We start from the raw sequence: 25450 nt of genomic DNA on the forward strand, positions 1-25450 counted from the left end.
GCAGTTCCTTTGGGTGAAAGTGAAAGATTATGAATTTACCTTAAAAGACTCATTTCTAACTACCCTGTTTTAGGAAGTAGAAAGACAATCTACATGATGAGCAGGGGTGTTAGGAAAGTGACTAAGGAAGTAGATCCAGCCTCCAAATAACCTGGAGGTATTGGCTGGGGGACTAATGACATTAGCTTTGCTAAGATTTAAAATCTCAAGATTTTATTGTAGTCTTGGATAAAATTGGAAAACTCTTTGAGGTCCAGAGATATACCATAAATTAAAGGTGGAAAGTAGAAGGGTAGGGTAGATGAGGTGAACATAACTAGTTATAGCAGATTCTCCCCAATCAGGACGGCAGGGCCCTTCCAGAAATGATCTCTGGAGCACTGATGGCCAGATGTCATTATCTGCTAATTTCTGGATTAGGATGCAATCATCTCCCCATGATTGAATTCCCTCCTTCACCCAGTATTTTGCATGCAACAGCACCCCAGAGGGGAAGCCATGCAAAATCCCTAGTTTTAATTAATCTGTGGAGGGGTCAGACGGGCAAACAATCTGTTTTGGCCCCACTTGTTAGGGACAGTAGTGCCATGCTTGATTTTTATCTAACAAGATTGTTTCCTGGGGGCAGCTGGGTAGCTCAGTGGATTGAGAGCCAATGCACAGTATTGACTCCAAGACGGGTAAGGTAAGGGTTTTAAAAAAAAATTGTTTCCTGAAGACGGTCCAGTTCTAAATTACTGTAAAAATTAAATGCCACTGTAAATCAGTGGAGTTGACAAAAGATGACCAGAAGTGGTGCCCTAAGATGAAAATGATGGGGGGGAGAAGGGGGCGCAGGGCAGTGTAGGGAAAGAAATGTGCTCTCATGGAGTAGAAATTCCGCAGCAAAGGTGGCTTTGGCTGCATTTTGTGATCTTAACTGTTATCTTGGCAATCATGGACAAAAGAGAACCCAGAATTTCTTTCAGATATTTGGGGCAGCTGACATGCCTTACTCCAAACACTGAGGGGTCTTCACATTCAGGGATTAATTTACATTTCAGGAGAGGGGAAAGGTCTCTCCAAGCCCCTTATTTCCAGGAACTCTATAGAGCTTCGCATTCTATCCCTAGTTGCAGTACCTTCTATGAAGCTCCTAAGGCTTGCCCTTGGTTGATAGATGCTGGAGGTAAATTTGACTACAGGAAGTCAAGGTACTTGATAAACGAATGCTGTATTACCAGGCACCTTTGTTTTGACCATGTGTACACTGCAAACATCAACCCCCAGCCCAGTAATCAGTCCCACTTGATACCCTTTTTACTTTGCTGACAAGTGGATTAATGATTCATCTACACCTGTTTTCCCCTCATCCCTAAAATTCTCTTAAAGTCAACTGTAGGGAGGATTGAGGATTTTCATGTCAGTTTTGACCTCTTGTCCACTATTTACTGAGCATGTTTGTCAGAAATGTGTTTTCTCCTTGGTTAGTGGACAAATTGGGATTTCCCAAGGCTTTTCCTAATACACATCATGTCACACAAGCCAACAGCTAGGATAAGAAATACCAACAGTTATTGCCTATAGAGGTTTTTGTAAGGAATTAGTTCAAATGTTTGTTGATCGCAGAAGTAAACATCAGGAAATGAGTACTATTAGTCTTAAATCAGACATTGAAAACATTGTTCTTTTTACATTAACAAAGATTCTCAATAAATTTTATTTCAATTTCAAGGGTACAGACAAGAAGCAAGTTTCACAGTTATACATAGTAATAGGCATCAGTACAGTTACTGGGTTGGATGGCTGTAGTTAGGTTGTGGACATGTTGCAGTGCCAAGAGCTAGCTAGTTGGCCAGTCTTCTCCACTCACCATTCAGATGCTCCTATCTTTTCTATTCCTGCTACTTGGAACATTACTGCTGTGTCCATGTTTTATACAAGATATTTAAATCTTAATATGCTAGAGAAATCAGGTAGAATAGCACAAAATTTTCTAACATATTTGAAGACTGCTAAGTAGGACTGGTCAAAAAATGGCTGCTTTGGTGTTTCCTGCCAAGATTTACCTGTAGGTAAACAACCTTTAAAAGAGCTTTAGGATCTGCAGCTCAAAATAAAAAAAAACCCAACAACAAAAACCTAGTACAAGCTACTTTTGCCATTAATATAAGCACCGGCGCTTGCTTGGCTCCTGGCTAGTTTTTTGCTCAGACACTCTGAACTTGTCATGCTTACAAACCAACTGGTTGATTGTAAATAGTGACCATCTACAAAGTTATTTGTCAAGATTACCCTGCAGAGCCCCAAATTCATTATATATATAAATTTATGTAATTTATGGTGTAATCCCAGAATCTGTGCTCTGTAATTATCTATTCAATCCTTGGGAAGAAAGCCTTGTAAAGTTTTTAGCTCACTGTTCCCACTCAACCCTAGACTTTATTAACATGTCCTAACAGGGATAGAGCCCTGGAAAAATCAGTCCTAATGCCATGTTAAGAACAGAGCTTATGCTATGGATTGAGTTCATCTCAAAAGAACCATCTATATACATTTTGGTACAGATAATCCAGGAAAATAGGACAATTCAAAGCATATAATATTGGTGGCTTACAGTGAGCTAGAAATACAGCTACAAAGTATAAAATAAAATAATCCCTTATGGTAATATGGACACAAACTTCTTGGAGATTAATTGGATGCCTATAAGCCAGATAAATTTTTTTAACTGAGCAATGCTAAGCAAAAACAATATTTCTTCCTGCTACTTTTAAGATCACACTAATGCAATGTATTAGACAAAACCTTATGAAATAAGAAGCTATTTTAGTTAGTTGGTATTTAAGCACATACCTCTTATTTCAACTTGGAACATCTTGAATGAACCTTATGGTTCCATAACAGTTGCAACCTCAGTAAGTCTCTATGTAGAGCATGATACTGTCCAGAAATCAAAGTTATGCTATGTGGTCAAGTCTGGGTTTTAAGGATTAAAAAGGCAAAAGGGAAGGAAATCGGGCAAACATCGAAAAAAGTAGCTGTTTACCAGAAACCCTCTCAGTATTGCTTAACCATCAGTAGAGTATACTTACAATTGGATCTGAAACCACTTAAAACTTGTTCAATAGCTCTTGGCAGTTGTTACTTTATGAAGGAATGAATTTGTGCTCAAAACGTAGTAAACCTAGATTTCCATTACATAAATTTCATGAAATTCACTTGTGCAAAGTATTCACACTACCTTAATTAACACACTTAAAATACCAGTTGATAGTAGTCCCTATGGACACAATATACAAGGAAAGATTAACTTGAAATTGTAATAAGTGGACAGAGAGCTATGAAATAATGTGTACTCTTATAACTGTGTTCAGAAGCAGACTGTATTTTTTACAATGGACAAATGAAAAATGGCAAACAACTCCAATATGTAAAAGCCAAAAAAAATCACTTGTACCATCAAATAATCAACATATGTACATCCTATATTCAGATATCCAGTTGCCAAATAAATGTAAAATTATTTTATGCTGAAGATTGCTCAAATTCAAATTTGTCTTGTTCTCCAAAGCAACCACACTCATAATTCTATTTTCAGCATAGCAATAAGAGATGCTAATCAACGTGAAACTGGGGCCAAAAAATGATTTCATCATGAATACATGTCCATAGACCTTGTCTCACAAAGTTTGATACAGAGTACGAAACTCAAGCCCATGAAAAGACCTTACTTTCACCGAAGACTGACACCCTAAAACTAGTTCAAAGAGATCAGTCACTCACTTGATACAGCGAATGTCTTCCAATCCCTCCAGCCCTCGTTTAAGAGTCAAAAGGCTCTAGAGAGCTAACTTGGCTTTCAATTTTTAGGAAATCAGTGGGGGAAAAGGTCAATATAGACATGATATAGCAGTTAAAGAAAACCAGTCAACTCAAATATTTTCAACGCCTCAAGGAGTAGGAGCTGACCTTTTGTTTTAATATTATCAGCTGAGAAACTCAATGACATCCAGCAACAACAGAATTTGATTGCTAACACCTATTTGTTATGGAAAGCACAACTGTAGCCTTTTCCATTAGGGATCATGAGGGCATTGGAGTTGGCACAGGCAGCTAGATTTCATCTTACACTATTCCTTTTGTTAATTTTCCATAGAATTACAAGTCACTTATATGGAATCTTGGCACCTGAGGGTGGGAAGCCCCTAGTACTTAAGGAGTTAAGCCTACATTAAATCACCATTCAAACATTTTGACTACTTTTGGACTCGTCCATATACTAGAACTTTAATGAACCCCTTCCTGTGCCACTAGTAGGAAAAGACTTCTGTGACTGGGGAAAGACAGATGGAAGGCCATTCACACACTCTCCACACTCTCCCACACTCACCCCTCTATTATACATAATATGCGATTAAATGATTTAATTTTGATTGCATTGTAGTAACATGCGACTTCATTGTGGAGGTACATGAACCTAGCTTGATCTAGATCCCAGTCCTCTGGCGGTATGGATCCTGTAGTTTGGGACATACTTGGATGAAAAGCAGCATTTACATTAGTTATAAACTGCAAGGACATTTTTGATGTGTTATACAATGCCGGTCATTTAGATATCAATGTTTTTAAAATTCCAATTTAACAAAAACGGATCTATTAAACCTAAGTTTAAGGATGGCCTTTATTTTTTAAAAAAGTCTTTAGGACTACAAATTACAAAGGAAGCAGATCACTACAGTAGAAACCTATTAGATACATAATATCTACACATGAAAACTTAACATACACTCCACTCACAAGACTATCAGTTATAATGCTCTTCCTTATAAGGCTATTGTACGTTAGCTTCAAATTATATTACACTTCATTCCCTTGAGGTGTATTTTTAATTTTAAATACCAAATTCTTGGCTCAATGCACATGCTAAAATAGGGCATAGTTCACTGACGTCCTGGTGACACTGTTTCCAGCTTTGGTGAAGAGTTCAGAACACCTTATTCCAACATGTTCATTTAATAGTCTTCTCTACCACAAAATTTAGCAGCCCAAAATGAGGCAATAATCATCCACTCATCTTCTAATGGCTGCTCTGTATGTAGACAAATTATCAGCAAAGATAAATTAAAGTAAAAAAAAGTAAGCCATCAGAATAAAAAGATTTGAGAGCTAGAAAAGAAACTTTTTGGCTTGTGGCAAGAAGAAAATGGCAACTGGGGCAGATATTAGGCAGCCGCTTCAGTCATCCCTGTATGCCAAGAATGAAGATAGTCCAGTATGGCCAAGTGGTATCACATCATTGCATTACAATACAACATACAGGATGACTCTAAGCCAACAGGACAGATGGGACAATTATGCTGGGAGTCCCCAAAGGGCTCATCTGCAACATTGGTCATTTAACATTTAAAGTTTTACCGGTTTTAGGATACTCATCACTTCCTTATATGCACTCCCTCTAAAGATTTTTATCCTCTGAACTTAGGGTTCTCCAGAGTGCAAGATTCTGTGAATGACAAAGACTATTATACGTCAGTAAGCAGACCTGGAGATGGTGGCATAACAGATGCTCATCTACCTTTTTTGGCTACAACACTGAAATGAAGGGAAGTATGCAATGGAGAGATTGTAATTTTCTTTCTTTCTGCCTCTCTAGTCACTTGTGCTGCCTTCATTTTTCTGAATTGCTTCCCAACAATTCCTTTACTTATAAGTGAGAAACCAGGAAGCAAAGACAATTGACATTTTAGCTATAGGCTACTTGGAAAATCTTTGCTTAAAACCTTGAATGATGCCCCCCACCCTCCACCCCCGTTAAAAGAAATACTCTTTAGAAGTATCAACAAAGAGCTGGCCAATTACTACTTCAGAATCAATGTTCAGAAATTAAGCTTTGAGGTCGTATATGGACTATCATCTGATGAATGGAGCTCTGAAAACCATTTAATGCTGCCTTCTCATTTCATATCAAATTATCACACAAGTCATTTGCCTTTTGACTTTGGATACTTGTACAGTTTAATTTGCAAACAGAATTTCCATAACAAATTGTTTTTAACCAAATCATGTCTTGTAAACTGTTTATAGAAAACCCAGGGATAAAATGAACTGTTCATTGTGGAAGGCCTTAAATTACATTATTACAGTAGAAAATACAGGAGGTAGAAGATAACTGAAAAGACTAATGCAACATTAGATTCAAATCTATAGCTCCTGTAGCTACTTAAAACATGGTTTTAAAAACTAAACCCAACATTTTTCAGTAACCATAGAAAACAGTTAAAATAAATTTGCCATGAAAGCCCTTATATCATGCTTGATACAGGGAGGTAGGAAGATGTAAGAACCAGAAGGACACATGAGACATGACATTTTATCTACAACTCCTGTTTGCTTTACTGAGCTTGTAGTTTCACAATTCAGTCGCCTTCTTCCGCTTCAGACTCAGATTCTGGAAGGAAAAAAGAGAGGGTTCAAAACAAAGAGTCAAAACATTTATACTTTCAGAAAACAAAGTTTCACCTAAAATCTGAGACCAATTGCCAGCTAATTCCAATGTGGATATCAACACACACATTTTTGCACATTCAAGACAGAACAAACTTCTGCTGTCCCTGAGTAGCAGAGTATCACCCCATCCTACTACTTTGCTTTAACCTGAAAAGCTTGTTTTAAGTTGTTGTGGCATAGAAAATTAGGATTTGATGCAACATATTGTTGTATAACAATATGTTTCACTACAGTTTCACTACAGATGGCATGCCAGTGTTAATAAAAACTCCTTTCTAGGGTGCTTTAAGGTTTACCAAGTAAGTACCTTCTCTATAGTCCTCCTCCCCACTAATCCAAGGTCAAGAAGCCCCAGTAGTGACTCCAACCAGTTTTCCTATTATTCCTCTCTAAATATGTATGACCAGAAAGGTGTCAACCCATGGCAATTTTCAAAGCAAAATGACCAATTTTTAAAAAGACAAAACCGTTATAATACTGTCTTGCTTTTATTTTCTGCAAAATTCCTTAGCTTCACAAGTATAGCTTTTCTTTTACAGATGAGTAATAGAAAAATTACCAATATTTAAAAAAAACCCCAAAACTCTCATAAAAGTTTGCAAAGGCCCATAATTTTCCATTTTTCTGAATCCTAGAAGGGGTTGCACATTATTTGAATCCACACTGCATATTTCCACTGGGTTGGAACCAATTACAAGGTTTAATGTAATTGTAACTTTGAATAGTGCAAAGAGGAATTTCCAATTAAAAAATATGATTCTAAAACAATTTGCTGGAAGCAAATGATGATTTTCAAGGATGTCAGTTCTTGTTTTCACAACTTTTATAACAGCCAAAATTCTGTATCCTATAGAAAATAACAGGCAGGGTGGCACATATGGCCCATGGATTATATAAAAATTTACTGACATTTTAAAACAAACTGCATTAAAGATATTTGACTTACCTTCTTCTGCATTCTTGAGCCACTCTACAAATTTTTTCATTTGCTCAAGAAAGACACTTTTCCCCTTTGCAACATGTGCATCTTTATACCACTTCAAAATGGGCTCTTCACTCAGGACTTCAGCTATAAAGGAGATGAGTTGATTAGAATATAAACATCTTTCCTTGTTTGGATTTTTAGCTTATGATACTGTTAACTATGAGAGGTGGGGGATAGTTTAAGCAATTCTAACAAGTTCACTTGACTCCAGAGTTTGTTCAAAGATCTTTAGAAGCATAAAAACTGGAGAGGGAAAGATTCTAGCTATTTTCAAGTGTCAATAATCAGAAAAACCAAATATCCTAGCATAAAATTCTATATACATTTAGAACAAGCAGTACATGTTGCTAATATCAGTGGTGGAATCTCCAAAGGGGTCACATTATTTGAATCCACACAGCATACATATTTCCATTGGGATGGAACCAGTTACCATGTTTAAGATAATTTCGACTTTGAGTAGTACAAATTTAAATAGATGTGACTCCTTCAAATTCATTACTTGAATTACTGGGCATGGCCAAGCACAGCAAAAAATAAAGGGTATACAAAACAAGGCTGAATTGTAGACTTCAAAAAAATATTATAGACTGATTTTTTATCAGGGAAGGAATCTATTAGCGTCATACTATATTAGATTTGCTAATTCATTACAAGGTTTTCAAAAAAGGCAAACTTAATCCTCCGAATTATAGGGATATTTAAACAAATTCTTGTGTTGCATGAAAATATTGGTCAATGACCTCCAAAAGTGACCTTTATGTTTTGGCAAAATCAGATTCTGCCCTAAGAATTCCAAGTTGTATTGATTCTTATTCCTAATTTCCCCCTAAAATAAATTTCCAGCTTTCTCGCAACCTCTTAACTCTTGAGTAAATTGAAATTTTCACATCTTACAAGTAGATTCTGGTCAAATTTTCTGAGGGAAGAATAAAGCCTTAAGGAATTCTGTTAACCTTCTTATATAACAACAATAAACCCCAAACCATTAACCCAAGGAAAATCACTATATAGTAATCTTATAATGGAAACAAAATCTTTTAGAAGTATGATTAGTTTAGGTCTTAGGAGACACAAGTTAACATCTCCTCCCCCCCAGTCCACCTTGACCCCACCAAAGGCAGGAGCTATCTTTTGGCAGTGGCAGGAACATAGCAGGTACTTCATGCTTATTGATTGAGCAGTTTCAATAACTTAAAAACTTTTTAGCTTTAAAACTATGATCCTAAGAAAATAGCAGGTTGAATTAGATAATCTCTAAGGATTCCTTTTTGCTTCTAAATCTCAGATACTGAGAAATCACAGGGGACTTTGAATCACTCAGCAGTAAGATTTCAGTGTAGAGATTCACTTGAAAATAAACTCTTTGAAACCTCTTCTAATTTCAAGAGTTAATCCAAGTTAGATAAGATACTAAACAGCAGACCTTGGCCTAGCAAAATTACCTAATATAATTGCTGAATAAAATCAACTTAAGATACATGTGACAATTACTTCAAATCCTTCACCTGAGGACATTAGGCATGATTTAAAGTCTATATATTAAACTCTGTGCTCTGACAGAAAAGGAAAAATCCAGAGATGGAAAGTCACTTGTCACTTGCCTGAGTCACACAGGAAGTGGTAGAGTTGTGAAATTTGAACCCAAGTCCTGACTCAAATCCAGGGCTCTTTCCACTGCACTCAACTCTTATTGCAATGAAATTCTTTCAAGTCCATACAAATGTTGCTAAAACCTTAAGATTATGAACAAATATAAAAAATGAGGTTCAATGGATTTTGGCTCATATTCTCACAAGATCCTCATTACCTTTATAAAAAAGCACCACGATTTTCTGGAAGGCTTTCATGAAGTGAATGTTGTCATAACAGTACTCCTGAATCTTCAGTAACAGAGTCAGCTCAGACTGACCTTGAGTAGTAAAGGCAGCAAGTAGAGGGCTATATTGCTTTAAAAGAGAGAAAAAAGTTATCATAGAGGTACTATAATAAAAGTTTATAGTTGGGCAATGTTATAATTCAGTGAATATGATGAGCGACTTTCAAAAGAACCAAGAGAAATATGCTTGCTAGATTGCAACCTTCGAACCTATACAAGAAAAATAATTTTTGTTTTCCAAAGCATGCTGGGTAAGTCTAACACAACTCAATTTTGAACATAACTTCTGGGTACACTTTATTAAAGTAAATGTTTATTCTGAAAATTATTCGCAAGAACAAACAGGTCAACAAAACTGGAATTAGTAATAATGATTTTGTTACAGGTCATATGGACAAGAGAGCTTGTTAAATTGTCTCCCAAGTCCTTTCCTGCTCTAAATCTATGATCTTTCTAGGGAAGAGGAAACAATACTTGGAGCTGCTCTTGCTCATTTTTGCCCACTTAAAAAACAGCAACTTTTCAAAGTAAAATAAAATTCCAAAGTATTTATAATGAATTTCTCTCCTTCTAGTTGCCTATTGATAATCTTTCCTATAGCAGTTCATAATGATTCCACATTACATTTTGATTCAGCATAAACAAAAACCAACTCAGTAATCCCTCAAAGGGATGAAGTCACTGAAGTCAATGTAAAAATGTCTAATAATGTTGTATAGTCAATGCCTTTAAATCAAGGTTTTTTGGTCAATACCTTCAAATGCTTGATGGCTTGCTCTGCTACCAGCTCCTCCTTTTTGTTCCATTCCACAGTGCTCATTACACTTGACCAGACTATGCCTATAACGATCTGTTCTGGGATATTGTTTTTCTTCATCTCCTCCTTGACATACAAAATTATCTGAAAAAGTATACCGAGTTCAGTAGGAGAAATCAATCCTGGCTTTTAAATATTTTTAAAGATTTAAATTTCATATCTATGTAGGTCTATGATGATTTCCCATGTCTATTTGCCAGACAGGTACCAATCATAGAACCTTTTCAATTTTGAGGCTAGAAAAGAACCTCAGATTGCTTAGTCCAACATCCCCCTTAATATTCAGGAGGAAACTGAGCCTTAAAGAGTTAAGTGATTTAGTAGAGCCATGACAAAACCAGAGGCTCCTGATCATAGAATCCATTTTCTATTATAATTTTTGTTACAATTCTAAAATTCAATGTGGGAGTGGGGAGTAACATCAGCACAGGAATCATAATAGATGAAATTTTTAAAAAAGAAGAGTATCAAAAGAAGCAGAGGTGAAAAGAGTCCCAAGATTATAAAATATAGTCATAAAGGAAAGAACCAGCAGAATTAAAGCTGCAATCTTCAAAACAAAGTAAAACAGATACTTACATCCTTAAATGGATCACCACGTGACATTTGTTCTTGAAGTTCTTTCTGTAGCTCTTTACGAGCTCCTATGGTTTGCTGGTTCCGAACATACTCAGAAAGTTCTTTTAGACCTGCTTCGGTAAAATATTTTGTGAAGTGCTCAACACTTTGCTTGTTGGCCGGAAAAAGTTCCTGAAATAAAATTTAAACCAGCTGACATTAGTTTTCTGGAGTTTGCATCCTAAGACTGGTAAGAGAAAAAAAAATCTATACACTGACTTTTATTCATTTGAAAATAGTGACAATTCACATACCATCAGTCTGTTGTCCATGCTGACTTTTCGAAGACTAGCAGCTACTGCATTGATATCCTTTTCATTTATCCATGATTTAAACAGCTTTACAGCAAAGGCCGCTGAAACGCCTACAAAGAATTAAAGAACTTTTTATAAGAAAATTATTTCTTAAACTAAGGGTTCAATGCATAAAAAGACCACACATAAAATTAACAACCAAAATATGGAAACTATTAATAAGCCACATTCAAAAACATAAAAATTTCTAAAATCAGTCACTTACTTCTTGCTCTCATGAACCCCCAAACCTTGAGCCCAATAAAAAAACAAAAGACAAGGTAAAATTACCTTCTTTAACCAAATTCTCATTATAAAGGCTGTTAAGAATGGATGCATTAAGTGTCCCATTGGCCAGAAGAACCCCAGTCAACATGGCTAGTTTGTTCCTCTCAGACTCTGAAAAACCCTTTAAGAATAGCAGCAGCTGCACAAATAAATGAACAAGTATTAAAAACCACAAATAGAACAAATCACATTATTTGAAAAGAGGGTGGGAGAATTGCTAAATGATCAACTGTGAAGTCTGAAAAGTTTTCCTTATAGTCTCATTAGATATTAAGTCTGAGTTTCCCGGGTTTCATTGATTCCCAATTAAATTCTTATCAAAGCTGAACCCAGAATTCCATCCCTTTCCTTTAATTCTGTATAAGGTTAGAAACATTTACAAAGAGAAGCAAAATTCCATTTAAAACAGACACAACACATGAAGAATTTGATGCTAAAGTAACATGTATCTAGGCAGTGACAAATTTGATTTTTCCAGGTTAATTTTACTTTTCTTCTTCACTAAGTTTTGACACAATTCAATCTCCAAATAAGTGCTGTATATAATCTTTCTAAAACTTAAAGTCTAGTATTGATGTGATAAATTTTGAGGCTAGAAAAGAACCTCAGATTATTTTCTATTATAATTTTTGTTACAATTCTAAAATTCAATGTGGGAGTGGGGAGTAACATCAGCACAGGAATCATAATAGATGAAATTTTAAAAAATAAGAATATCAAAAGAAGCAGAGGCATAATTTGAATGAACAGCATTTAAAGCTCTAAAGGGTCTCAAAAAAAAAAACACACAAAAAAACTTTCATATCAAAACTGTTCCTTGTACCTTTTTAACTTCATCCTCAAATCCCTTTTCAAGGTATTTGTATCGCCTGATTAACTTGTTGAATACCTAGGAACAAAATTAGTTGTTTATTATATTTACATAAATATCAACACGAACAGGATTAATACTACCATTCCTCCCCCAACTTATGCTTTTTATAGAACTCAAAGCTGGAAGAGACATTACAGTATCTAGTCCAGTTCTTCACCTAAACTTGGGTAAAAAGCCCCACTGGGGTGGCTTGCCATTTCCTTCTCTAGCCCATTTTAGAGATAAAGAAACTAAGGCAAATGCAGTTAAAATGACTTGCCTAGGGTCATTAAAGTGTCTGAAGTCACATGAATCAGGAAGATGAGTCTTCCTGACTCCAGTCCTATCTACTGTGCCACCCAGTTGCTGAGCAAATAAAATACACAGGAAACCAATTAATTACATTGAAATCCATTCATTTTATAGATAAGGAACCATTGAAACTCAGTTTACCAATTAAAAACTCCTAAAAGAAACATTTGGAGGGAGGGAAGGGGTAGAAAAAGAAAAAATTGAACAAGTGCTAGAAGGATCACATGAATCATATATACTTTATAACTAAAATCAATCCTCTAAATCAGGTTTTATTTCTCTAAGATGGGAACTTCTGATTGGTTAGCAATTCTTTAAAAAATATCTAAGTGAATTGAAAATGTACCTCACCAGCTTGACTACAGAAATGGGAAGGCTAGGTATAATAGCTTGGGAATACTTCATTTACTATTAGAATCAGCAGGTTGTTTTTGTGGAACTTTCTTTTTAAAATCTAAAGAAGGCTCACCATTAAGGAGGCTAGGGGGAGGTAGGGACCTATATTCAGAAATAAGTGATTATAAAAATTATAAGTGATTATAAAAAGGCACCAATAAAAACAATTAAGAGTCCACACCCAAGATTTTGTCAGTTCAAGGAACTCTAGTGAGGAAATTTGGTGGAAACCAAAGTAGCTCAGCAGCTGTTCTGCTTGCCTGAGCCACTAAGGACACTTTCTTTGAGTTATCTAGGGTCACATTGTTAGTACTTCAACACAGGTTGAGCTCTATATTTACTACATCAAGATGCTCCCCAAAATAAACATAAAATATAGTTACATGCAGACTAAAGTCCCAGATGGAAAAATAACACTTAGAAGGAAATTGGAGTTAAGACACCAAATCAGAGTAAAAGGAGAACAGTAGTGTTTCCCACTAGTTTAACCAATGAGGTTCTTGCATTATTTTAAATTTCCATTTCTTTGAGATTTCTACCTTTCCATGAACCTTCAAAATAATCAAAACTAGTTGTGAACTTGTACTATTCACAACTTCTCAAAAATAGGAAACTCTTTAAGTGTGACCCAGACTCATTAAAATACCATCATTTAACTTAGTAATTTATAAAAAGCAAAAATTTACCTGAGCAAAGGCTTGCATGGTCTCTAGGTCTTCTTGTGCTGCAAATACACAGACATCTGTACGCATCATGTCATCTGCCAGTGTACCACCTGGGGCTAAAATATTTGCCATTAATATTATTTTGGCAACCCAACATAAAAGTTAAAGTAACTTTACATAAGATATTCTAATCGTCTTAAAGGGCCATAATAAAATGAAAACTATAAAGGAAAAAGAAAAAGCTGCATGGAATTCTAGCATTGGCAAATCAAATGCCAATAATGTAAAAATCCTTAGTAAAAATAATGTATTTATTAATTATAAAACTTTGGCAAACTGAAGATGCTGTAAGAACCTGGGTGTAAATTTAGAATTTTTAGGAAATTTAAACATCAATCACCATGGGATCTTTGAAATTTTACTAAGCATGAAACCCAAACATTAAGATTAAACTATTAGTCTTAAATATTTTTTAATCAGAGGAATTTCATGAAGCTATGACTAATGTACCTCAAGAAACCCAAGTTATTAACATTAAAAGAGTTAACTGTTAATAATCTCCTGTATGTTTTAAGACATTATCTCAAAAAAAAAAAAAGAAAATTTAAATAAACCATTAACCTCAAAACCATATCACCAAAATTCAACCCGCCAATTTATACTTATTTCACAATCTTTCCTATAGCTTTATATTGTCTACCAATTATAGGTAACTATATAACAGAAGTGGTGTGGATGAAATATAAGGCATTCTGAACATCAAATAATGAATCAGCTACTTTCCCAGATGAAAGCTACAAATACCAATTTGAAAATACTTAGTAAAGAATGTTAACTACCACATTGCTGAGTAAAAACTAAATAGAACGATTCTTATAATTAAGAAAAAATTAGGAAAAAAGCCAGTCACCTCAGTGTGAGGTAGAGGCCACAATTAGTATTCAGGCTCAGTTACTAAAAAATTAGTTCCGTTTGGTGAACAAAAGGTCTAGCTACTTACCTGATTTTAAAACTATTCTAATTAATAATTGTTCAATGAGGCATTGAGTACCACATTTTTGAGTCAAGGAGACCAGGATTTGAATCCTATATGTGAACTCCATGTGCCTCAGTTTTCTTATCTGAAATGGGGATACACCTTTAAAATCCTACAGTACAACTACCTCATAAGGGCTGTGACACTCAAAATGAGAATGTAAAGCACTTTTAAATTTTCAGCTATTATTTCTAAATCACTAGTAAAAGACTAGTAAGTCTAGACTTTAGTGAAAAAGAACATGCAAACATGAAAAGAACAAGGCTAAATTTTTATAGGTTTTTAGTTAATCATCAAAAGGCCCTAAATAGAGTTGTAATAAATATCGTTTGTGTATACAAACTGATATTATCCAAGAGAATAACTTACCCAGCATGCCACCAGCCACCAGAATGTCAAAGAGTGTTTCTGCATATCGGCGATAATCAAGTTTTGCCCCAGAAGCATCAAGAAATTTTGCTACTGCTTCCAAATCAGTGCCAGTTTCAGTTAAACCTTGAATAATACAGTCCTGAAACTGAGTAGGGTCAAACCTCTCTTTTTCATCTGAAATAAAAAGCACCCAGTTTAGACAAATTCCCCAAATTACAATTAAATATACAAAATTAGCAAATGGACAAAATTAACAAATCTTTCTAATATTCACAACATGGTTCTATCCTAGTCCCACTACTCTATGGAACCCAAGTAGACAAAGTATGCAGTTCCTAGAATGCCAAGTGTCTTTGCTGTTAACAGTTCCTACCTAGGAGGACCTCTCCTATTGGTTAAATTCCAGCCAGTCTGGTAGAACTCTTTAAGTTGGCCCTGACAGATTCAGTACATAATATTCCCCTTTCCTGCTCCCAAACCTCAATTCTAAGGCATTCACTGCCAGTACTACTCATTATTATATTCTGCCTCACATATATACAGATCCACCATATCCCTTTCCTCCCAAAGCATAGAATATTGTTTTCCAGCTACTTTTCCTAGTAATCTTGACTTTTTAAAAGCACTGGCATCAATCTAAGGCTATGTTTGTTTCAGGTAAAATCTGAAAAGATAATATTTGAAAAAACAAACCAACAACAACAAAACACAAAAATTAACGCCCCCCCCACCTAGTAACTCACATTGTGAAATCTTATATAAGGGTATATAATATACTACACCTTCAAGTATGAGAGGATCTTCCAAGTCTGCCAGAAGCAATACAGATGACACTATTCATCTATATAAACAGTTTCAATTTGTCTGATCTTTCCCCCAGTAGTAGTGATATTTATTTACAGGCTTTAGGTATAACTCCTGAAATACTTTGCCCCCTTTCCCTGCATTCCTTTTCCCTAAAGTGTGAGAAGAGACCCCTCACCACTAAAGCAAGAATAGTCTGTTCATAGATTACAATCCTTTACCACACCTTAGGTGAGATATAACTGAAACAGTCTTGAGTACCACCAGTGACCAAAAGTACCCTTTCACGTTTCATTACCATATATGACACCCCCCAACAAAAACAGCCTTTTGACAAAGCTCTAGGTTCATACCTATGGCACCCATTCACTGTATTGGACGAGCTACTTACTTATTCTTTCTTGTAGCTTGACTCTGCTACTCTAAAATAGGGATATGGCATGCCCCTGTATCTATTTCACAGTATTATCTCAAGGATCAAGAATTATTTTATAAAAAAGTGCTTCAAAATAACAAGTTAACATTTATATAGTACTTACTACATAATTAGGCACTGTGCTTAGCGCTTTACAATGATCTCATTTGATCCTCACAACAACCCAGGGAAGCAAGTACTATTATTATAATACCCCAATTTTACAGATAAAGAAACTGAGACTGAGGTTAAGTTATTTGCTCTGGGTCACACAGCTCTTAATGTCTGAAGTCACCACTTGAATGCAGATCTTCCAGACTGTGAGACCAGGTGCTTTGTCCATTGTGTAATCAATCTAGCTGGCCTCAAAATAAATGAATTCACAAGTAGTTTATGCACACATAAAAAAAGTAATCTACTGCTAGCAAAGGGTCCAAGTTCATTACTTTACTATTCTAGCAGTGCGCATTTATGTGATGCTTTAAACTTTGCAAAGCACTTTAAATACACTAGAGACTCTGATCTTTACAAATCACTGAGTGACAACAAATAATGTTAAAGAAAATGCTCATTTATAATTCACAAATAATTCTGTAGAATTCTCACATGCTCATTTTGAATGATTTTCCCCTTTTTATAAGTGGTCTCCCAAAAAATACCCCCTGATCCATGTCCCTTAGAACCTCTAGTTTCTTTCAAGGCTTGGCTTACATACTACTTCTAGAAATAATTCCCTATCATGCTTTTTTGCCTGAGTAGTACATATAACACAAGACTTGAAATCCACAAAACTTCCCAAACATTTGCATATACATATATTTAGGGCTTACATGTTCTATCTTCCAAACTCCTTTAGGATAGGAATTTTTAAAAAATTGTCTTGCATGTAATCTGCTTAATAAATTCTGGATAACTCCCTCCCCAAATTTCCTGCCTATTATTCAAAGTTCTATTGAACACTCCTTTTTAAAAAAAGCAGCCTTACCCAATTTTTAGAAAATACTTAATTACAGCATAAAGATTTCTCCCATTTTTTAAAGTGATGATTAAATAGCACATTTCATGACTACATCATAATAGTGGTACTTTCTTGAGAACATGAAATCTACCTAGAATTTTGATATATCTGAGCAACCCATACAAATATTGCCATATTGGTGATCTAAAATGAAATTGCTGGCTAGAATAAACAGTTCACAAACATTTTAAGACATACACAATCTGTTAGGCCATAGAGAATTTATGTTCTTCCCTATGCCAATATTTGAAAAATTCAAGAAGGTAAAACAAAAACGGAATGCACTCTTTGAATAAATCTAAAATCAAATCAGGGAACAAGGAGCTTCAGAGTTTAAACAGTCTATAATACTAGTCAGATCTGGCCAAAAATAACTTATATGAAGTCTTGTAAAAAAAATGAATAGAAAATGTTACAGAAGCACAAAAGGCAAAACCCAGAAAAACATGAACAAATTCTTACCTCTTTTTCTAGTTTTAAAACGCTGGCCTGATAGCGTTGGCTTTTGCTGCTTTTGATTATTCATAAAAGACACCCTAAAAAAGAGAAACAGGCTCTTCAAGACGACAAACTTTTATTTTATAAAAAGCAGCAGAAATTTCTAGGGTTTAACCATTTAAGAACCAATAGAAATGGGCTTCCTTGCCCAGTTGGGGGATTGTGTGTGCATATATACTTTAAGAGCTCCCAAGAACTAAAAAATCCTTTGTGGCAGGATTGTGAAATACTCCTTTTGCAGCTAGCACGCTAGGGCGTGCAAGCACTAGGCCTCACACATGTGGATAACCCTTAACTTTCTCTTTAAGGTTGTTTTAATAACTAGCTACTCCATGTAAATAACCAGGCCTGTCTCATGGAGCATTCGGACAGTACCCCTCCCATCAATAACCCAGAGGGTTCAGGAACGTGATGGGATCAGGACAAATCTAGTCCCCGGCAGTAGGGCCTGCTCGTTCTTGCCATCCCACCCTAGAGTAGCACCCTCCCGGCCGCAGATTCGTGCATGCCCGCCCCGAGGAGCTCCAGACAGCCCCTGAGCTGGGACCCTCTTCCTCCTCCCTGCAGCAAGGGGATAGGAAGCACCCCCCCTCCCGCAGCTCTCCGGACACGGCACGTGTCTGTCGCCCTCCTCTCCTGGGCCGTGACACGGGGCTGGAAGGACCCAGTCAATGCCTCGGAGGCGACGCCACTGCCCCCCGCATCCCTTCCCCCACTGACCCCGTAGCCGGCGGCGGCCGCCGCAGCGAGCGGACCACAGGCGCCGAAGCGCTCCGCGCCGGGGCCCCCGCCGCCCCGTACATCCGCCTACCCTCCAGCAGTAGCAGCGGCGGCGGCGGCGGTGGCGGCGGCGGCGGCTCCGGCTCCTCCGCCCCGCCCGCCGGCCCGGAACCCCCCACGCGTACGACACCCAACAGAGGCCGCGGCGGCTTTGTTACCCAGGCCGGTCCCGGGCGGGGTCACACAGCGCGGGGCCAGGCGATGGCGACCAGGCCAGGCTCCGGCCGCCGGGTCACCTCCTCCCCCAACCCCACCGCCTCTCCTTCCCCAGGAGTGACTCCAAATCCAGGTCCCGGCTCGGGCCGGGCCTGGCCTCATGCGGCGGCCGCCACTACCCCATCACCGCAGCCCGAGCCCCCGCCGCCTTCCCGCCTAAGCAAGGAAAGGCCAGGCGGCCTGCCTCCCGTCTGCCCCCTCCCGCCCCCCGTCCCGGGACCCAAGGGCTGTCTTGCCTTACCGATTTTAAGGCGGAGAGAAAAGAGCCAGAAATCCCCGAGGTGGCGGTAACTGCGGCGGTGGCTCCTCTGCGACCGGAACTAACGCGAAGAGGAGGGAGGAGGAGGTGCCACCCCCCTCCTCAGCCCGTCTCATATCGCGAGACCTCCTCTCCTCCCTCCTCCTTCTCCTATTCCCCCCCACACCCCGCAGTCCTCCAAGCCGGTATTTTTCATTCCTATTGCCGCAGGGGGGGTGGGGAGGGGTTGAGAAGGGTAAGCGGAAAAGGAAGGAAGTAGGTCTTTCTCATTTTCCTCTTTCCCTCATTCGAATGAAGTTCCACCGACATCTCTTCTTCGAATGATTCCTCTTGGTGCCACTATCCCCTGCGCTTTTACTTCAAGCCCTAGGTATTCTGTACTCGTCCTCACCCCTCTCGGCCTCAGTTCTTTGGATGCGTCCACTTTGGAGCGCCTTGACTCCACCCTTCCTCCCCCGCCCTCTTCAGCCTGGCACCGGAAGCAGAGTAGCGTGGGCTGGGGGCGTGTGGGTCGGTCTGGGGATCTGCAGGACCGGATATCACCGAGACAGGTTTTTGCTTTCGGTGCGGAGCGGAGACTAGAGTACCGTGGCCCGGACTTCGGAGCCTGCCAGGGAGAGTAGGACGTACCCCGGAACGATGTTCGGCAGCGGGGAGGACTTGCTACGGTGAACCCGGACCTCACTATCCCGGCTTCCGTTCACTCCCCTTGGAGAGCCTGCGGGAGAGCTGCGAAATCCCCCGGCATTCAACCCCAAAACCTTTCTCATTATCAACCAACACTTAGCGCATTACTTGCCGTGAAGCGCATTGCAATACGAACTACTCCACTCAAGCATAACTGGATTAATTTCACGGGCACAATTTTAACGTTTTACAACGAGGAAATTAGATTTGTGGCTTGACCAGGCTCCCACTCAGAGTAATAGTACTATCTTTCCATTTTGCAGTTTTTGAGTGCTTGGTTGTGTACAAAGCACAGGGTTGTCCCAGCCTTGTAGAAACCGCTAAAAACTGAGCATCTTTAAAAAAAAATTAATTGTGAATTAATTGTTCTAGATGCTGGAGAAAAAATTTCCCTGCTCTGAATAAACTTAACTTACTTTAGTTTTGGGGCAACATATATATGTAAATATATACAGAGTAACTTTTTAAATGGTTTGTCATTGTCATAAACTCCCGATGAGGAAGTTTTCCTCTTGTAGTGCAGATCTGTCCCTGCTCTACATTTTTGGAGTTTTCCTAAAAATTGCCTGGGACGCCCAGAATCAAAGAGCCAGAGTATATAGTAAGAACTTGAATCCAGGTTCCGGTCTCCAAGGCCAACTTTTTATCTGCATGGTCACTGCCTATATATAGAAAACAATTAAGTAAACATTTATTTAGCACTTATTATGACAGGCACTATGCCAAGTACTGGGCATAGGACAGGAATTCCTGTTCTTAATGAGTTAATAATCTAATGGGGGAGACAACATGCAAGCATCATATAAAAGTAAGCTTTTTATAAAAGATAAATTAGAAATAATTAACAGAAGGAAGGCATTGGAATTAAGAGGTTGGAGAAGGTTTCCTGTAAGAGGTGGACAGATGCTGAGAAAAGTATTATTAGCTAAGGGAGGGAGGAGAGAAGAAATCATAAAAGGCCTCCTACATATGGGACATGGCATTTGAGCTGAGCTGAGCTTTTAAGGAAATTATGGATTCTAAGAGCCCGAAGTGAGGAAGTACCTTTTAAGTCTGGGAGAACAGCCTATGAAAAGACCCTTTGGGGATATGAAGAGGAATGTTGTGTATGAAAAACAAGAATCCAGTTTGATAACTACAAGAGTCTTAGAGAGTAATACATAATAAGGCTGGAAAGATAGATTTGGACTTGACTTGTGAAGTGCTTTACATGAAGGCAAGAGTTTGTATTGGCAGTTTAAAGGAAGCACTGGGGTTTACTAAACAGGGAAATTACATGGTCAGGCCTGAATTTTAGGAAAATCACTAGTGGCTATGGGGACAGGAGAAAGGAAGCACAGAGACTACTTTTGAGGCCACTGCAATATTTCCAGGCTGAGGTGATAAGAATCTGAACTAGTATAGTGGCCAGTAAATGAAAAAGAAGAGAAGAAACGAAGAGTTGAGAATAATGCCAAAGTTGCAAACCTGGAAATCTAGAATTATGATTGTGTCCTTAAACAGCAATAGCAAAATTGGGAGAATGAAGGGTTTTAGAGGGAAAGAATGAGTTGTTTTTTCACATAAGTTTGACATACTTCTTTCGGGGATGGACATCCATTTTGAGATGTTTGGTAGGTAGGATGGTTTAATTATGGGGGATTGGGGCTCAGGAGAGAGATGTTAATTAAACCTGTGGGATCTGATGAAGTCACCAAAAAAGTAAAGAGGAAAAAGGACCATACATAAGGGAGGCATAATATGGATATTAGATTGAGCAAAGGAGACAAGGAGCAAGCAGTCTATGTCCTGTGAATCTATAAAAGAGTAATCAGGAGGAGAGGATATTAATCATGCTGCAGAAAAGTCAAATATGAGGATTGGCAAAAGACTACCATATTTTGGTAATTAGATCATTTGTAATTTTGGATTGAGCAGCTTTAATTGAGTGATGAAATCTGAAGCCAGACTACAAGTGGTTGAGAAGTAAGGAGAAAGGAAGTGGAGAGGAGAGGAGACATAGACTGGGAGTTGGACAGAAGGGAGAAACAAGGTGACAGCTTGAGGAATTAATGAGAGTTTAAAGTATGTTTGTAGCCTTGCAGAATGAGACTGTAAATAAGGAGGGACACTCTAAATATTAGAAAGGTGAGGATTGTGGGGATAATTTGCCAGGAAAAAAGCCAGGAAGGACTGGAATCAAATATACAAATAGGTAGGGTAGGTCTTGGAAAGGAAAAGGGCCACCTCTTATCAGAGGCAAGGAGTAAAAGGAGGAAGGTTTGGAAGATGATGTCTAGAGGCTTTTAAATAAAGAGGGAAGGGGAAGAGGGACCTGAAGTTGAATTGCCCCTTATTTTCTCACTAATGAATGAGAGAGAGAGATCCTCTGCTAAAAGAGTGGAGAAAAAAAGGAGTGGTATTGGAGACTTTTTGAAATACAAAGAATCTTAAGAATTGAGACTTCACAACAATGGACTGTGTAACTAGCCCCTCAAAATTCCTTATTTGAATTTTTAATGGGTGCTCTCCTGATGGAGAGATTCTTGGGGGGAAGAAGCCTATGAAAGGTCTTTGTACTTAGACTCTAGTAGGTGTTAGAGAAATATGAAGCATAGAGAACATAAAAGGAAATTATATATATGAAAACCCAGTTGATAATGAGGGAAAGAATTGAGAATATAAGCTCTTTGAAAGTAGGGAGTGTTTTATTTTTGTTTAGGCAATCCTAGGAGCTTGATAAATATTTGTTGAGTGATTGAAACAAGCAATTTTACAGCAGCATAATATCTGGACTTGAAATCCTAACACCCAAATCCTGGATTTGGTGGACCCTTGTTTAAAACAAAACCTATTTGTGTTGACCTTGAAAAGGTTATTTAATTTTTCTTGGGCATGCTATATCATTTGTAAAATGAAAAACTTTCAAAATTATGATATACCTTTACTCTCCAGGTGACCATAGAAACCTAGAATAATTATGATACACCCTTCTTCTCCAGGTGACCATAGAAACCTAGAATTGACTGGCCCAAAAATGAATTCTCATATATGACTATATACTATGTCGATGTGGAATCTAGACCCCCCCAAAAAAAACCTTATAGCCTTGTGAGTTGTGAGGTCTGATAACCCCCCAGTTTAGTTAGCTTGAAGTTGAAGACCAAGATTGACCTTGTCACATGAGTTTCCCCCTGAGAGAAAAACCCAACTTCACAAATTCACATTAACAGTAGACCTTAAAGTAGTTTAGGAGGGGCTAGCAAATCCCAGGTGTTAAGTATCTTTTTTTGTCCCAATGATTTCTCTCCTTAGACAGAAGTCCTTCAAAGTATCCCAGTCCTTGGCTGGATCTTTCCCTTTTGTGCCATTGTAAAGCATCAGCCTCCCACTGATAATCCTTTCTAGGGCTCCTCTTTTTCTTTGTAGCCATTGTAAAACTAATCAACTAGTCTCTCCTATCCTCAGTCCCCAGTTACCCATAAAGGGTATATATATAAGCTTCTCAATTTTCTTGGCTCTTTGGAGTTGGCATCTAGTGAGGTGGTACTCCCAGGGCCAGAGCACCAGAGTCTCAGGGCTCTGTGTGGGTTTATAGTGCACAGCTCTGTGTGGAGGCCTTGAGGAAAGCACTGAACATTCCTTTCCTTAACTAAAGAGTGACTTTTCTGACTGTTTAGTAGTTTTATGTTTTTTTTTCCAGTTTAACAACTATATACAAAGAATATAACTTAATTTTATATTGGTGAAATAGATTCATTTTCAAATGAAGTTAATTATAGAATTTTCTTATGCATAGTAGGATTTGGGGGCCTTTTGATATGATAGTCTTTTTCTTCCTTATTCAGTGATTCAAGAATAGCATTTGTACAATTATGTTAGAGATTTTGTGTAAGATAGGTTCTTTGTATACTGGCTAACATTTGGGAAATATCTGGGTCAAGAAACTGCGAAGATATCCTACAAACTTGAATGAAGTCTAGAATAGCATTATATCGCCTCACTATCATTTTGAATTTAAAATATGTTCAACTGAATTAATATAATGCCAATTTCATAATAGAATATTTCCAAGTACCACCAAGAAAAAGAATTATTTTAAAATGATCAATGTATATTGTTTTATTGTTTACTGTGCCAAAGTGTACTAGATACAGCTATGAAGAAGCAAGATTGTTTCTGCCCTCTAGGAGCTTAAAGATAGTGCAAAAAGGGGAGCTAGAATGAGATATATAAACTAGAAGGAATGGCTGGAGCAGCCTGAAAAATGGCCAAGAGGCCTGGACCCTGCAAGATTGGGAAAAAGCAAACCTGTCAGAGTTGAGGAACCAAGAGGTTACAGGTTACCAGAGGGGAGGAGAAGGAAGTGGTGGTGGCATGATTAGAGCAGGTGGGGACATGGCATAGAGGCCTGGGCTCCAAGAAGATAAAATATGGATGGATGATGATACTGTATTTGTATTTGTTATGACCAATAGTACATTAAAAATAATATATATGTAGGTTTTCTTTTAAATGGGATTTTTAAAGACATAAAATAAAAGACAAACTTATCCTGGTATTTGGAACTGTGAATGAGTTGAAATAATTGCCAGGAATCTTAGAAAACTTTGTTCTTCTTTGTTTTGCCAAAGAAACATAGTTATTGATCTGTAAAATCTCAAGAGATAGTTGGTGTTTATTCAGAAAGTAACATGTACAATTCAGTGGAATTTATGAAGTGGTCCATTTCTTTTCCTTTCCCCCCTTGCCCCCATGAAAGACTTTCACTTGACTGTGCAGGATACAAAGAAAGTAAGTTCAGATCCCTGCCTATAAAGAACTTGCATGTTATTGATCCATGTATTAAAAATGAACATAATTTATATGTCTTGAGGTATGAAATATTTTAAGTTTTGTTTTCCTACAGTGATCTAAGGTTAGTGTTATAATAACTAATGTTTATCTCAAGGTTTATAAATGACTTTTCCTATAACAACCCAGTGAGGTGGATAGTACTACTTTTAGCCTCATTTGTTAGATAATGAAAGACTCAAAAAGTGACTTTCCTATGGTTGCATAGCTAATGTTTGAGCCTTTGGATACAAGCATTTTTGGAAGAGTTATTTGCCAATTCATGTCATCATCAGCCCTTTCTAATCTTCCCACATACATTTATTTGTGTTGGAATATATGTAAGCAGAATGAAAATGAAGTGTCAAAGAATACTTCAACTTCTATTTGAATTTTAAAATGCCTCTCACTTTTAAATTAAGCTAATTGGATTGTAGGTAGATGATCATTATTATTTCAGAAAGTAATTTTCGGAATTTCATTAAGTGCCATTTACTGTCAGGTACATTTATTGTCTGGTGAGTATCTATTGCCTTTTCTTTTTCTTATATTTTTTACTTTTCTCTTAAAATACACCATTAAAATTCTCTTGGAATATTCCCCAGACTATTTTCTGGAAAAAACTGTTCTGTTAAGTATTGATTTAGAGTATGACCACTAGTATGAAAGGCCTAGGTTCTGTGAGTGCCTCCTCCCCCTCCCCCCCCTTCTACGAACAAAATACATTTCAATTCAACTTTAATTTTAAAATTAAATCCATGCTTTGAAATAGTTTTAGGAGAAAGAGGATGAGGATTATAAAGTCAAATTAACAATAGTACCTTAAGATTTTTATTACAAATTTAATAACCATCAATAAAATATAATCAAATAAATATACAGAATTAGGAATAAACTATTCACAAAAACTTAGCATTTAAGGAGGTCTAATCAAACTAACCAAGAAACAAACAAAAAT

At 37.5% G+C, this 25450-nt stretch overlaps 1 protein-coding gene across 3 annotated transcripts; it reads right to left on the reverse strand.

Moving 5' to 3' along the window:
* Positions 1 to 1667: 1667 nt before the first annotated feature.
* BZW1 (basic leucine zipper and W2 domains 1) lies at positions 1668 to 19113 on the reverse strand. 3 transcript variants are annotated; one of them, XM_007501594.3, is made up of 12 exons: positions 18976 to 19113; positions 17703 to 17776; positions 15001 to 15177; positions 13617 to 13711; positions 12193 to 12258; positions 11373 to 11508; positions 11043 to 11152; positions 10750 to 10920; positions 10108 to 10254; positions 9285 to 9423; positions 7436 to 7558; positions 1668 to 6430 (listed from the first exon to the last, which is right to left on the reverse strand). In XM_007501594.3, exons 2-12 carry the CDS (start codon positions 17764 to 17766, stop codon positions 6399 to 6401), a joined length of 1260 nt encoding a protein of 419 aa, XP_007501656.1. In that variant the 5' UTR covers positions 17767 to 17776; positions 18976 to 19113; the 3' UTR covers positions 1668 to 6398. The 3 variants fall into 3 exon arrangements, with proteins under 3 accessions (XP_007501656.1, XP_001364367.2, XP_016280538.1); XM_001364330.5 differs by lacking the exon at positions 18976 to 19113 and adding an exon at positions 18459 to 18608; XM_016425052.2 differs by lacking the exons at positions 17703 to 17776; positions 18976 to 19113 and having other exon boundaries at positions 13706 to 13711; positions 15001 to 15078.
* Between the last annotated feature and the right edge of the window lie 6337 nt (positions 19114 to 25450).

Source organism: Monodelphis domestica, chromosome 8 (assembly GCF_027887165.1).
Source record: "Monodelphis domestica isolate mMonDom1 chromosome 8, mMonDom1.pri, whole genome shotgun sequence".
Classification (NCBI taxonomy): Eukaryota; Metazoa; Chordata; class Mammalia; order Didelphimorphia; family Didelphidae; genus Monodelphis; species Monodelphis domestica.

Coding starts and splice junctions, on each gene's coding strand:
- BZW1 (XM_001364330.5), bottom strand. CDS start 18,541: ATGTACGGGGCGGCGGGGGCCCCGGCGCGGAGCGCTTCGGCGCCTGTG. Junction 17,777..18,458: donor CGGCCGCCGCCGGCTACGGG/GTCAGTGGGGGA, acceptor TCTCTTTTTTAG/GGTGTCTTTTATGAATAATC. Junction 12,259..13,616: donor CCATGCAAGCCTTTGCTCAG/GTAAATTTTTGC, acceptor TTTTGTTCCTAG/GTATTCAACAAGTTAATCAG.